We start from the raw sequence: 12,726 nt of genomic DNA, 5'->3' as shown, positions 1-12,726 counted from the left end.
TCCTCAGAGCCCCTGATTATTAAAGACCTTTTATTGTGCAGACGGACGCCTCTGACACTGGGATAGGAGCTGTACTATCGCAAGTAGATGAGAAGGGTAAGGAACACCCTATTGGTTTTATTAGTCGCCAGCTTAAGGACAGAGAGCTCAGATGGTCCACAGTAGAGAAAGAATGCTTCTCTGTTGTGTGGGCCCTCCGGAAGCTGAGGCCCTACCTCTATGGGACCCACTTCACTGTGCAAACTGACCATAAGCCCTTAAAGTGGCTAATGAACATGAAGGGAGAGAATCCAAAGTTGCTTAGGTGATCCATAAGTCTACAAGGCTTCGACTTCACTATTGAGCATAGGCCAGGTGTCCAACATAGTAATGCTGATGGGTTGTCCAGAATGGTTCACCGACCTGAACACGAGACTCATCAAGGGGTGTATTAGTTCCCCCTGTCCATAGTCTGGGAGGGGCGAGTGTTAGGAAAGATTTCTTAATACTGGGTAATTTTCCTTCCATGTGGCAACCCCTAAACTTTTTGCTGTTGTTTTCACCATGATCTAGACTTTGCCAGAGAAGTGCAGCATTCTGCCGCACTCCTCTGGGCTTTCTCTCCATTCTTACGGGGAAACTGACATGCCCTTAAGACAGTCAGTGCCGGGAAACGCTGTTTTCCGTAGTTTCTTTATCATGTTGCAGCTTTCGCGCAACATGGCACAAGAGGGCACTGTAAGCTATGTTATTGCTCTCTTGGGTCTCTAGTCTTCTACAGGCCCTAGATACTCTCTTCTCTCTTTGGATTGTAAATGAATGTTTTTGAGCTCCTTTTGGCGTTTTAAGCGCGTTTCTCACGCTTAGCCCAAAATGGTGGCCTGGCTTCCAAAATGGCCAGACCACGAGGATCTTTGTCCTGTCCGCTGACCGTCTTGCCCCCTTCACCTCCCCCCAGGTCGAGCCAACCCGGGGCCTTCCTTATTTGGGCATGTACTTTCCCGCGAAACACAGATGCTTTTGCGGGCTTCTACAGGCCTTGTGTGTGCCCCAGGATGGGGGCTGGGATGTCTGGTCCCAATACACATCCTGGGCGCCAGAGAGTCTAGGGTGGTGTGAATGCCTGGGACCCCCGTGGTCCGTGATAAGGTCCTCATATGGTGTGAGTGTTTTATGAGCGGATCTTCCATTGGGTCCCCTCCGTTTTGGCGCAAAGGGAACCGTGGATAAGAGGGGGCTGGAAACGTCACTACCAGGTCGATCTCCTGAGTTCTCACGAACAAAGGAATACAGGAGCCAAGTATCCTGCAACCACAAGGCTGAACCGAGGAATCGCTGGTGACCCGCTGAAGGACTGCTCCTCTGCACTGCTGTCGCTTTGTGAAACCCTTTCTACCTCGGATCGAATGAGAAGGCCTGTACTGGTACTTTGACCCTTGGAATAGTGGAAACAACTATTCTCGGCATCTTCACCATCTCCTGCACGTAAGCCTTCGGAAGTGTCTCTGGGCCATCCAGCAGACTGACCAGCCTACCCAGGAGTCTTGCTCTGTAACCGCCGTCAGATTGTGTTGTATTACGAGTCCTTGTCACTCACACGATTCGTACACTTGGTATTCCCAGGTCTGAAGTGAGTAGTGTACATTTGGCTGAAATACACCTGGCCGCTCCGTTGCCCTGCTGTGGTAACAAACTGTGCGGGTTCACTGCATTTGGGACATCCTCAACTCAACTTCTGCTGCAGCGGAATCTACACGACGCCAAGACGTCTCCTACTCGTATCTGAACCTGCCAGCACTGAAACTGACGCGGGGAAGCCTGGGTCTGCTTGCATCGGGGACCGGTGAGTAGCATCGCTAGGAACTGGTCGCCCTCCTGCAGGAGCCCATAGCTTTTCCCCGCTGTGTCTAACAGCACACCTTTCCGTACTCGCGCTCTGCTTCTGCCCACAGTGGAGGATGCGCTTGAGACGCGGAACTCTGTTCATCTTCATTTGTTCACCAAACTAAACTGCCTGATTCCCTCGAAGAGACTCCCCTTTTTGCCCATTGGCACCAGCGTGTGCAGGTACTTTTGAGCACAAGGCTCCACTCTTCGTAGGGCTTGGACTTCCTTTTAGTTAGGTGCCTCTTAAGGCGGACTGGGTCTAATTATTATTCGCACTGCCTGTTTTCCTCCCCATCTAGGTGGTCTACACATTTCGTGCGTCTAACTCGTTGGACTCGTTTGTATTTGTATATATATTGTATTGGTTTGATATGTGTTGGTTTACATGATTTTTATTGTCATTTCTTGCTACGGTCAATGTTACAAAGGCCTTGTAATAAATGTGTATATATTTTTAATATAACACCTGCTTGGAGTAATTTGTAAGAGTCCTTGCTTTGTGTGCTCATTGCGGGCTTTCAGTCACCCTCACCCCTCTTGAGACCTAGTCTCGACCGCCGCGATCGCTACCCTGATTGGTCTGGCTTGTCCAGAGGTTACCCTGTTCCAAGAAACTAGGCTGGCCTTCTGAACCTCTGCCCCTCCAGGACAGAGTTCAGATATCCATCTTAACAATGGCGTCTGAGCCTCCTTTGTTTAAACGGGTCCCGGTCTTCTTTTTTCGCCATTTCTTGTTGGAAAGGTCCTTCTAGAGTTTGTCTTTGCGTGCCAAACCAGGTTTGGTCCCTTTGTTCCTACGCCTTTGGCGGTCTTCAGGACTGAAGACCGCCTCTGGTGCCCGAGTGTCTGGGGTGGGCAGAAAGTGAGGTAGGTGCCCGAAACTCCCTGTGCTTAGTCTCCTAGGAGACTTGAATGCACTCTGACATGATTGGCTGGCTGACTGTGCAGCAAGGACAGCCACCCTGCTTGGTGAGTGGAGGCTAGGCTGGAATGAATGGGAGAAAACTGTTTAAAAGGCAAGGATTTTGGCTTGGAAGGCAGAGTCGACCACTGGAACGGAAGAACCGAAGACGAGCTGGAAGAGGACGGCTGCTGCAACTCCTGGACCGTTGGTTTGCCTGGTGAAGCCCTGCTGGAGGTCCGAATCACCAAGTTCATCTTGACAGAGAAGCCCTTGAAGGACAACTTCTCCCTTTGAGTTGGTGGGACCAATCAACTCGTAAGCCACCTGGATACCATTCTCAGAGCTGGCTGTATTTTCCTAAGAGTGCTGCAGGAAACCGAATAGCCAGGGAGAAGGACACCAGTTTGTGTGCTTGATGACGGCTACCGGAATCGAAGTTTGTCAGCTTTGTGACCAGATCCCGTGCAGTTCAGGAGTCCTCCGATGTCCTCCCTCTTATCCCCATGACTGAGGCTCAGGACCAGCGAGATCTGCAGAAACTGCCAGGAACAGAAGTCTTCAGCTGCATCTTTTTCTTCATCATGAGGTACTGTGGAAACCAGACTGAGAGAATTTACCTCTCACTGCGAAAGTACGTGAAACTTTGGCAACTTGCAGGCCTAGTCAGCTTGTGCCCCGACATATAAAACTTTCGTCCATGAACTATTTCTGAGAACCGTGGCAAAGACTGTTTCATTTAACTACCAGAACCGTTTTTACTGCTACAAGACTCTAGCCCAATGACTTTGGCCTACCTATTGCATTGGACCAACTCCTCTGGTGAACTTAAACTATCAGCACTGTTTAAGAGTAACTCTAATATTCGTTTTATTCACTTATGCCTTTTTGCTCCTACTTCACCGGGTAGTGTGAAGTACTGTAGAATATTTTTGTGCAATATTGATTGCCTCCTTTTAGTGAATGTTTTCTAACTGACTGTGTGATACATTAATAAGTGTTTTACCAAGAAACCTTGAGTATAAGAGTCTATTTGAATACTTGTGATTGTAGACCTCTGTGTAACATCATTGCAGCTCACATTCCCTCTTTAGATAAGCCTGGCTGCTCAGCTTGCTACCAAAAACTTTGTGGTACAGACTTATACCAAAAGTTGGTTTTGCTTACACCTGTAGTCATAGTTGTGTGTAGTGGTCCCAGAGGGTACTGCATGCAAACTTTGCCTAACAGCAGCAATCTATGTAAATCCGTCCTAGCATTCCATGCATAAAGGGCAAGTTGCAGGGAAAGACAAGACAGAATACGATGTCATTCTGTCCTCAAACATTTCACGTATACATGAGGAAGCCATTCTGTCCTCAAACATTTAACTTATAAATGAGGATACCATTCCATCCTCAAACATTTAACTTACACTCAAGGATACCATTCAATCCTCAAACATTTCACTTATACACAAGGATACCATTACGTCCTCAAACATTTCACCTGTTCTACTGCCTAATGCCTCCCTGCCCCAAACACCCTTCCTGCCTTACCCATGTGCAAAACAAAAGTACTCTTGTAAATTGTATTCTTGTAACTACTGGGTCATTGCATAAATGAGTGTCCTATTTATTTATTAATTGTTTGCTTGCTAGGCGCTTATACAGGAAGTACATTCTGTTTCAAAGTGCCCACATGGCAGCAGCAAGGAAACATGGGATAGCAGTACAATTAAATATAAAACATACAGTGGGGAAGGGACGGCCAAACCTACAATGCCTTGTCAGTATTCAAAATGTGCAAGTGCAGGAAGGAAAAGGGCAATGTGGTAAGTGCTGTAGGTCCATGCTCTAAGGGTGAGCCGCAGATGAAGTGCAAGGTATGGTAAGTGCTATGCAGACAGGAGCGCATTGGGTGGAAAGTGCGAATCTCCAGCGCAGAGGGTATGCCTAGGCAAGTGCTGAGAAAGACAGATGCTGCGGAGATTGGGTATGAATGGTCAGAGGCCCAGAGGATGCATAAGGGTCTAAGACAACAATCACAGCAACTGTGGGATTAGCAGAGGAAGGAAGAAGGGAAGGGGGAGAAAAAGAGGGGAGTCTTGAGGTGCTTTCAGAACTTCAGAATGCCCTGCTCAAGATGCAGGGGGAGTGGGAGGCTGTTCCAGAGGAGGGATCCAGCTGAGGAAAGTGATCTGCCTCCTGCTCTCTGTTTAGCAAAATGCTTTACACACAGAGAGTTAATGCCAGAGGAGTGTAGAGGTCTAGAAGGAGAGTAGTTGCAGATAGTGCGGTCCCCTGCCCAGACAGCCTTGAGGATGATGCAGAGTGATTTGCATTTAATACGTTCAGCAACTGGTGGCGAGTGGAGGCTTTTTAGGACAGGAGAGATGCGGTCCCTTGGCCTAGGGCCAAGGATAAGTCTCACTGCTCTATTCTGGATTAGTTGAAGGTGCCGCAGAGTGGATGAAGGTAGATTGAGGAGGATGCTGTTGCAATAGTCAAGCCTAGAGAGAACCAGGCCTTGGGAAACATTGAGCTTCTGGGAGAAAGTGAGAAATTAGAGAATTCCTTTGAGAAGGAAGAGTTGGAAGTGTGACTTCTTGGCAACGTCCTGCTTGTGACGGAAGAAGGATAAAGAGGAGACCACAATGACTCCAAGGTTGCTGGCTTCAGAAGAAGGAGCACGGGGAGAGCCAAGGTAATAGACTAGAGAGAAGGGAAGAAGGGGGGAGCAGGGGTCCAAATCAGAAGGATCTCAGTGTTTCTGGCATTGAGGCAGAGATCATTGGAAGAGCGCTAAGCCTGGATGGCAGACAGGCAGTCAGGGATGAAGGAAGGTGTGAGTGTGTCAGCAGGAAGTCTGAAAAAGAGTTGAGTGTTGTCCGCATAACACTGGACAATGGGGAAAAAAGAGGAGATGAGGCGTACCAGCTGAGCGAGGTAGATGTAACCAAATGCCCCCATTGTATGTACAATTGCATTGTATCTTCGCTTCTCAGCTTGCCGTCACACATTCCGCCACTCTAAATATGCAAAGGCACCCTAGTTCGGGACTGCCTCCAGTATTTGCAATGTTGTCCGGTGTACATCACTTCTGTTAGATTTTTTGGACAGCCTAACAAATAAATAGAATCAATAAAACATCTTCTTTTTTTCTGGACCTCTCTTCTAAGATCTCTGACTCAGGCTTCTGCCATTGGGTAGTTCTTAAGCGGCTTGTGATCAAGTTCTCTAAGACTGGAGTCATCTAACTCCTTGCCCAGAATGCCCTGTCTTTCCTCCCTTCAACAATATACTTTCCAAGTGACAATCTAACCCTCTATTCCAAGGTTCTCAAATGTGATTTCTTCCTAAACAGTGATCTAAATCTCCAACGGATCTTCACCTTTTCTGCCATCAATGATTGGTACAACCGGTTAGACCTCAGAAAGATCTGTCCTCTTCCAACCCACGTTTTCACAACATTTCTGATCACCATGGCAGTATTTTGTCAAGAAGGGTAAAGATTAGAAAGGGAGTTTTCAGAGGAGGCTTTAGCAATAGTCAAGATTACTAACTTAAAAACTAGTACTCTTTACACCCCTTGATCTTCATCACACCTCCATTCATCACCTCCCTTCTGGTTGACTCTCAATGCACAAACAATCTCTCTATACATTTCGAATATTGGTCCTCAAATCTAAACAAACGCTTGTCCCTCCCACATTGCTGCTGAGAACTCTTGCTATTCACCACCTCATACCTTCGATGTAGGCCTCCTTCTCTATCACTCAATTCCTTGCCCACCCTGTGCATCTTCTGGCCTACCCATGAAATCAAAGTCACCACCAACATTGATGCATCCAGGTCAACTCTATGGGCTCCCACACTATACCAGCATAAAACCCACAGAGGGGTGGCACAAAGCTATAGCTCTGTAGGGCTTAAACCCTTCTAAACGGAGGAGTTTGCAGGCAGAAAGCAGCACTCTCCCTTGACGCTCAGTCCGGGGGCACTGATGGGAAAGGGTTGCTACAGCAACAGCCTGTCGAATTTCTCATCTGAGTGAGCAGAGTATTTCATTTTTTGAAACAATCATTAATGTGGCAGCAGCAGCAAATGTACAGAGTCAGGGGACAAAATCCTGCCCAGGGGATCTCAATATAACCCAATGATGAAGCCAAAAGCTTAACTGCTGGGCTCAACTTTTACGTGACCCAGGCCTCCAATGATCACCATCTCTTTGTGGAACTAAATATCCTCTAGATTGGGGTGAAAGATGCATCTAATGGGCCAAAGGAAGCTGTAATAGCTATTCAGCCTTCTGGGATCAGAGAAATTGGAGTGGGGTTGACAGCCCACTGAATAAATTACCCCACTCATAACCACCTTTATAATCTGTGATCCAGCCTGTCCAACATATTTGGACTTGCACTGCCCCAGCCCCCACATGAACTCTCTACACTACAATCAGTGCATTTTTATTGACATCTCTCTGTATATAGATTCTCTTATCTACTGGATGAAGGTAGCGTTCCCAGCTCATTTCCCACCTCACCCCTACAATCTCTCATTCAGCCAATTTCACACATTTTATTGCGAGGCACCAACTCTCTGGAAATCACTCACTACTGTATATATCTATATACATGTTTTTGTTTTGTAAAGATCTTGTCCTGAATAAATGCATTTACTTTGAAAAGAGTTGACCTTGGTCTGGACCCCTACACACAGTGGCCCTAGACTCCAAAAATCGCCATGATGCACAGTATATCAACAGGAACCTACATAAACCTAACTTGCTGGGCCTGGCCAGTCACAATACACCTACAGGTTTAAAAGGAAACATTGGTCTCTTCTCACACAACGTGTTTGTTGTGAAAGAACTAATGGAAGAGTGACATGTATGATACCCACACCAGGGGTCAAGTCCTAAAAGAAAAGGGGGGGCACTTATTAACATACCTATTGAATGTGGTGTCACTGGAAATTAGCATATCAAGGTGCTCTCTGAAAAACAGGGGGCGTGGTGTCTTCTGAAAAAAGTGGGAGGGGGGGCTCCGTCCACACGCGGTACTCTCGATTTGAGCCCTGAATGCACTTCAACAACAAATTAATATGACACAATGAGCTACATATAAGCAAACTTGCAACTTTTAACTGCTTTGTCCGAAAAGGCAAAGGTTACAGCCATTTACTCAATAGACTTAGCTTAGCTGAAATCCTCACGGGTGCCGTTGTAGGAAAAAAAGTATAGGAATGTTCGTATCACCTATTTTTCAACGACCATTGAAACATCAATGCCAAATTTAATAACATATCAGTTTGCAAACCGTGGTAAGCTACCAAGTTCCATGCATATTTATATAATGTTGGTTTAGTCATGGATGCTACAATGGAAGTTGTATGATTAAAATTGTGGTAGAGCCCTAAACACCAAAATGTGATGGATGGGACATTGTGAATTATTAATAACCACTGGCAATCGCTACGACAAGCATCAATTCCCTTATTCTTTAGCCCATTTATGCATTTAAAGTTGCGAATCAATATTGGTGCTGGCAACAATGGAGGGAGACCATCCCAGACTGTTAGGCACATGCCAGCTGCACAGGAACCGAAGTACACACAGACCTGTTTTGAACTTGCTGCACCTCGTTGGTGAGGTGCAGCTAGGCCAGGGTTTCGCATTTTTACAGCACTATTTGTAAAACTGACAACTGTGTACCTTGCAAGAGAAAAAAATCTCACTTTTCTTACCAAAATGAGGATGTTGACTGAGATTTTGAGTCCAACAATGATCATTATCAGCAGAAGTATGTCCTCGACAACAGTCTCAGTGTGCTCATTTCTGCGGGGGATCTCGTGTGTTTTCTCCTCCTGCGGCGCATCCATGGTAGACAGATGGAGGTCACCACTTTCCCAAATCCCCAATCCCTTCCTTCCATTTTGTCTTCATTCCTTGGTCTCCTATCCTTTGCTTCCTGCCAGCATGCCAAGGAGGGCTATTGTGATGCAGACAGTGTCATGATCAGCTTTGATGGCTTCATCACAGAGGCTGTGCTAATAAAACGAAAGTGCTGCATTAGCTGATAAAGAACCATGCTGTAATCATGATCCTGCACAGGGAGGGAGTGGGCAGTTTTGAACATTCTATGCCTTTCTGTTTCCTCCACAGGTGGAGATACGGTATCCATGACTTTTCTTGCTTTGCACTGTGCCCCCAGGAAACAGCATCACAATGCACTAGAATAAAGAGAAGGCAGCAAACCTTTGTGATGTCATTGCAATCTGTTCATCATTTACATGGTGTTTTTAGTAAGTGATTATATGGCATGAGTCCTCGTCTTGATGCATAGGCACCTGATTATCAAGTATTGCTGGTTTCATTTAAAACAACATTCTTGTAGCACTAGTGTGACAAAGACTAACATATGGGTGGACAATCCTTGCCAGCTGACTGGGCATTTATTGGCGATGAAAACTCAAAGGTTATTCATAATACATGTTGTCATAAATGTTCTTCTTAGCTTCTCACAATTGTTTTCATTTTTAGTCATGAGATTTTATGAGCACTCTTTTATTGTCTCAAAAGAAGGACAGCCAATCAAAACGTTAACACGTTTCAGATCTGATGATAATGATTTGTTATTTACTCATTTATCCACACAGTTGGCCTTGCTGGGATTCGAACATGTGACTTGCATATCTCACAAAGGTAGCAGCAGCAAGAGCTTAACCGGCAGAGCTATTTGTCCTAAAATGACTCACCTTCAAGAGACAAATTGTTTAAAACTAAATAGGGACAAAACTATTTACGGTATCAACTTAAATTCTCTCTGATGCCAGTAGGATGTACCTCTCTGTTGCAACGCATATTTAGGGGTTGAAATGATGAGACAGGAGTCCAAGTTTGGTTAGGAGACTTTAGTGGGTTTGTAGTATAAGTTATAGGTAATTAAAGTTACAGGCAGCACAACTACATGAGGGAAGGAAGCATCCACCGGTCCCCCTCTGCCCAGATCAATTTCCAACTGGGAGAGGGAGAACCTTGGCACTCATACCATCACATTCTAAATGGAATACACCACACCAAACATTCCAGACTCAACCTCACACATACATAGGGAATGGCCACAGACCCAGCAAAGGTTAAAATATAACACTCTCCCATTCAAAGATGATATTTAATACAGCATGGGTGGCAGAACAGCAATCTTGTTTTAATGTCTGCATGCAACATGACTCTTCTGCTTGAAGTGGGAGAATGGGAGAAAAGACTCCCCCCAATCTCCTCGCGCCCCTGTCCTAGAGGATCACGGCCCAGACACCCGGCACGAGATGAATTTGCCTATCTACCAGACGACCAAATACCCTGGTACAGGAACATACGGATGTGCCCATCAGCCTGCCCACCAGCCTGCCCTGCTCAAGCCGACACCTGCGGCATGGATGAACTCGATTACACCCTTCAACAGTAAATAAACACATCGTTAGAGATGCCATGACGACCTAGCCAACTGTCAGAACACCCGTGCAACCATGCACACTGGACACCCCCACACCAATCCACACGAAGAACATACTCAGTGCTATGACGTAGGTGACGGACATACCCACTGACGCGTGTTATGTTCTGGGTCCGGTTACAAATGACTCTGACAACTTCTTGTTAACTGTAAGTTCTTTACTTAGTTTGGGCTTATTAGTTACAGTTCTTATGTCAGATAAGTCATGGGGAAAATAGGACATCCACCGGCATCCTCTCTCAGGGCTTACATCTTTCAACTGACCACCCTGGAACACTCACTCATGGGTAAACATTCTGCGCTCTGCCTTCCATCTCAACATTCCACTCTCTTGCAAGCAGAGCTAATCATAACACATCTTCCCCCTATAGGGACAACCAACCGCATTAAATACCAAGATGTAACTAGTGGGAAATATCAGAAAAGGGGAAAGCTAAAAGGGCATAAATAATAAAATACTTAACTGGCCTTCCCAAAACCACTACTGCCAAGCTAACGCTCCGAGCAAAGCTCTCCCTTCACTGAACCATATACTAGCTAACACATAGCTACACTCCCACCAGGACAAACAACTATTTCATAGCTGGCCTACCATGAAATTCTATGCCAAGGAACCAGCCCACAATCCAACTATCATCCAAAACAAACATACTGCACTCACAACCATCTTCCTCCATCCACCATCAACCAAATGTGCAAAAAAACACAATTCAGGGTTCATAACCCCCCACGCAGCCTATAGCTATGATAGCATTACTCAAAATTTTGCACCGCTAATGCCAGGAATTTAAGTCCCTACCATCATTTGACACCTCTAGTGTCGGGATTCTCCCTCCCCCAAGAATTTGACACCACCAGTGTCGGGATTCTCTATCCCCCAGAGATTTGACACAACAAGTGTCGGGAATCTACATCCCCCAACAATTTGACACCACCAGTGTCGGGATTCTCCATCCCCCAAAGATTTGACACCACCAGTGTCGGGATTCTCCATCCCCCAAAGATTTGACACCAACAGTGTCGGGATTCTCCATCCCCCAAAGATTTGACACCAACAGTGTCGGGATTCTCCATCCCCCAAAGATTTGACACCACCAGTGTCGGGATTCTCCATCCCCCAAAGATTTGACACCAACAGTGTCGGGATTCTCCATCCCCCAAGAATTTGACACCACCAGTGTCGGGATTCTCCATCCCCCAAAGATTTGACACAACAAGTGTCGGGAATCTCCATCCCCCAAATATTTGACACCAACAGTGTCGGGATTCTCCATCCCCCAAAGATTTGACACCACCAGTGTCGGGATTCTCCATCCCCCAAAGATTTGACACCAACAGTGTCGGGATTCTCCATCCCCCAAAGATTTGACACACCAGTGTCGGGAATAACAATCCTCCAAAGATTTGACACCAAAAGTGTCGGGAGTCTCATCCCTCCTTCCATTTGCACACCTCCACTCTCTCACAGAGTCACATCACACACTTGGCAATTTGCGCACAAAATATTTGAACAACCAGTGTACAAACATCAATTGAGTTCATCATATTTGGCTACAAAGTCCTTAGTGATGTTACCTGTAAAAAAAAACATTAACCACAATTGTGCATTTGGGATGTTCTAAGAATGGAATCATTAAATTTACCAACATTTCCAAAAACAACATCTCCACCAGCAGTGGCAACTAATCAATTAATGGATTGACATAACAATTGTTGAAGCGACACCCATAAATAACTCTCAGTACTAGAGTTTAAAATACAGTTACTCCAATTCTTCCATAGATTGGTCAAAATAGTCGCCATAACAACAGCAACCCACGAAAATTATTTTCCAGTACTTGTAATCACAAAGTAGTTCTACATTAGTTCGTAGCATATATTTCTGCATGTTAATGTTCGCCGCTTTACTTCCCTGTTCACGTTGTCATCACCGGAGTTCCGCTTACTCAGCAACGTGTTCTTTTATAAATTCCAGCACTTACACGAGTAATAAATAAAAAATAAAAAAAACGTTCTCCTTAAAACTAGTCGGCTAATTCCACGAAAGGAAACGTTCAACAAAAACATCCTGAGCCGCAAGTTGCACAGCCTAGAAACTCTGTCAGACAACGTTCCGTCTGAATGCAGTACATTCATTCATAGTTTATACAGCCACTGGCTGCCGGAACATTCAATGTCGAATGTTGTGTTTCCGTGTGAAACATGGAAGAAGGGCACGTATCCCACGTTGGACGGTCCTCTTTTCAAACCTTCATAACTACATTTGTGATGTGGACCGCTGAGTTGGCGGGTCCTCGAATGCCGGCAAGAGAACTCCATGGCAACGCTATCGCCAACACTGCCAGCACACAACTGACGTCACCATTATGCCCGAGAGAGCAGGCACGGACGGAGAGCCCCGGCCCAACCGCCATCCAAAGGCTGCACAGACGAAGAAGCAGAAAAGGACCACCCCAGTGCCGCC

The 12,726-nt window shown here is 45.9% G+C and overlaps 1 protein-coding gene across 2 annotated transcripts in view; it reads right to left on the bottom strand.

Annotated features, from left to right (window-relative positions):
* LOC138569074 (uncharacterized) overlaps positions 1 to 8,927 on the bottom strand; it is a 510,565-nt gene extending 501,638 nt beyond the window's left edge. Inside the window, exon 1 of one of the 2 annotated variants that reach the window (XM_069646755.1) lies at positions 8,494 to 8,927. In XM_069646755.1, coding sequence (XP_069502856.1) covers positions 8,494 to 8,628 — 135 coding nt within the window. In that variant the 5' untranslated portion in view covers positions 8,629 to 8,927. The remainder of the gene's footprint in view (positions 1 to 8,493) is intronic. The other variant, XM_069646756.1, reaches the window with a different exon arrangement.
* Between the last annotated feature and the right edge of the window lie 3,799 nt (positions 8,928 to 12,726).

This window comes from Ambystoma mexicanum, chromosome 2q, assembly GCF_040938575.1.
Source record: "Ambystoma mexicanum isolate Mex_15411 chromosome 2q, UKY_AmexF1_1, whole genome shotgun sequence".
Classification (NCBI taxonomy): Eukaryota; Metazoa; Chordata; class Amphibia; order Caudata; family Ambystomatidae; genus Ambystoma; species Ambystoma mexicanum.
Note: the sequence above shows the minus strand (reverse complement) of the source record. Positions and strands in the feature narration are given on the sequence as shown.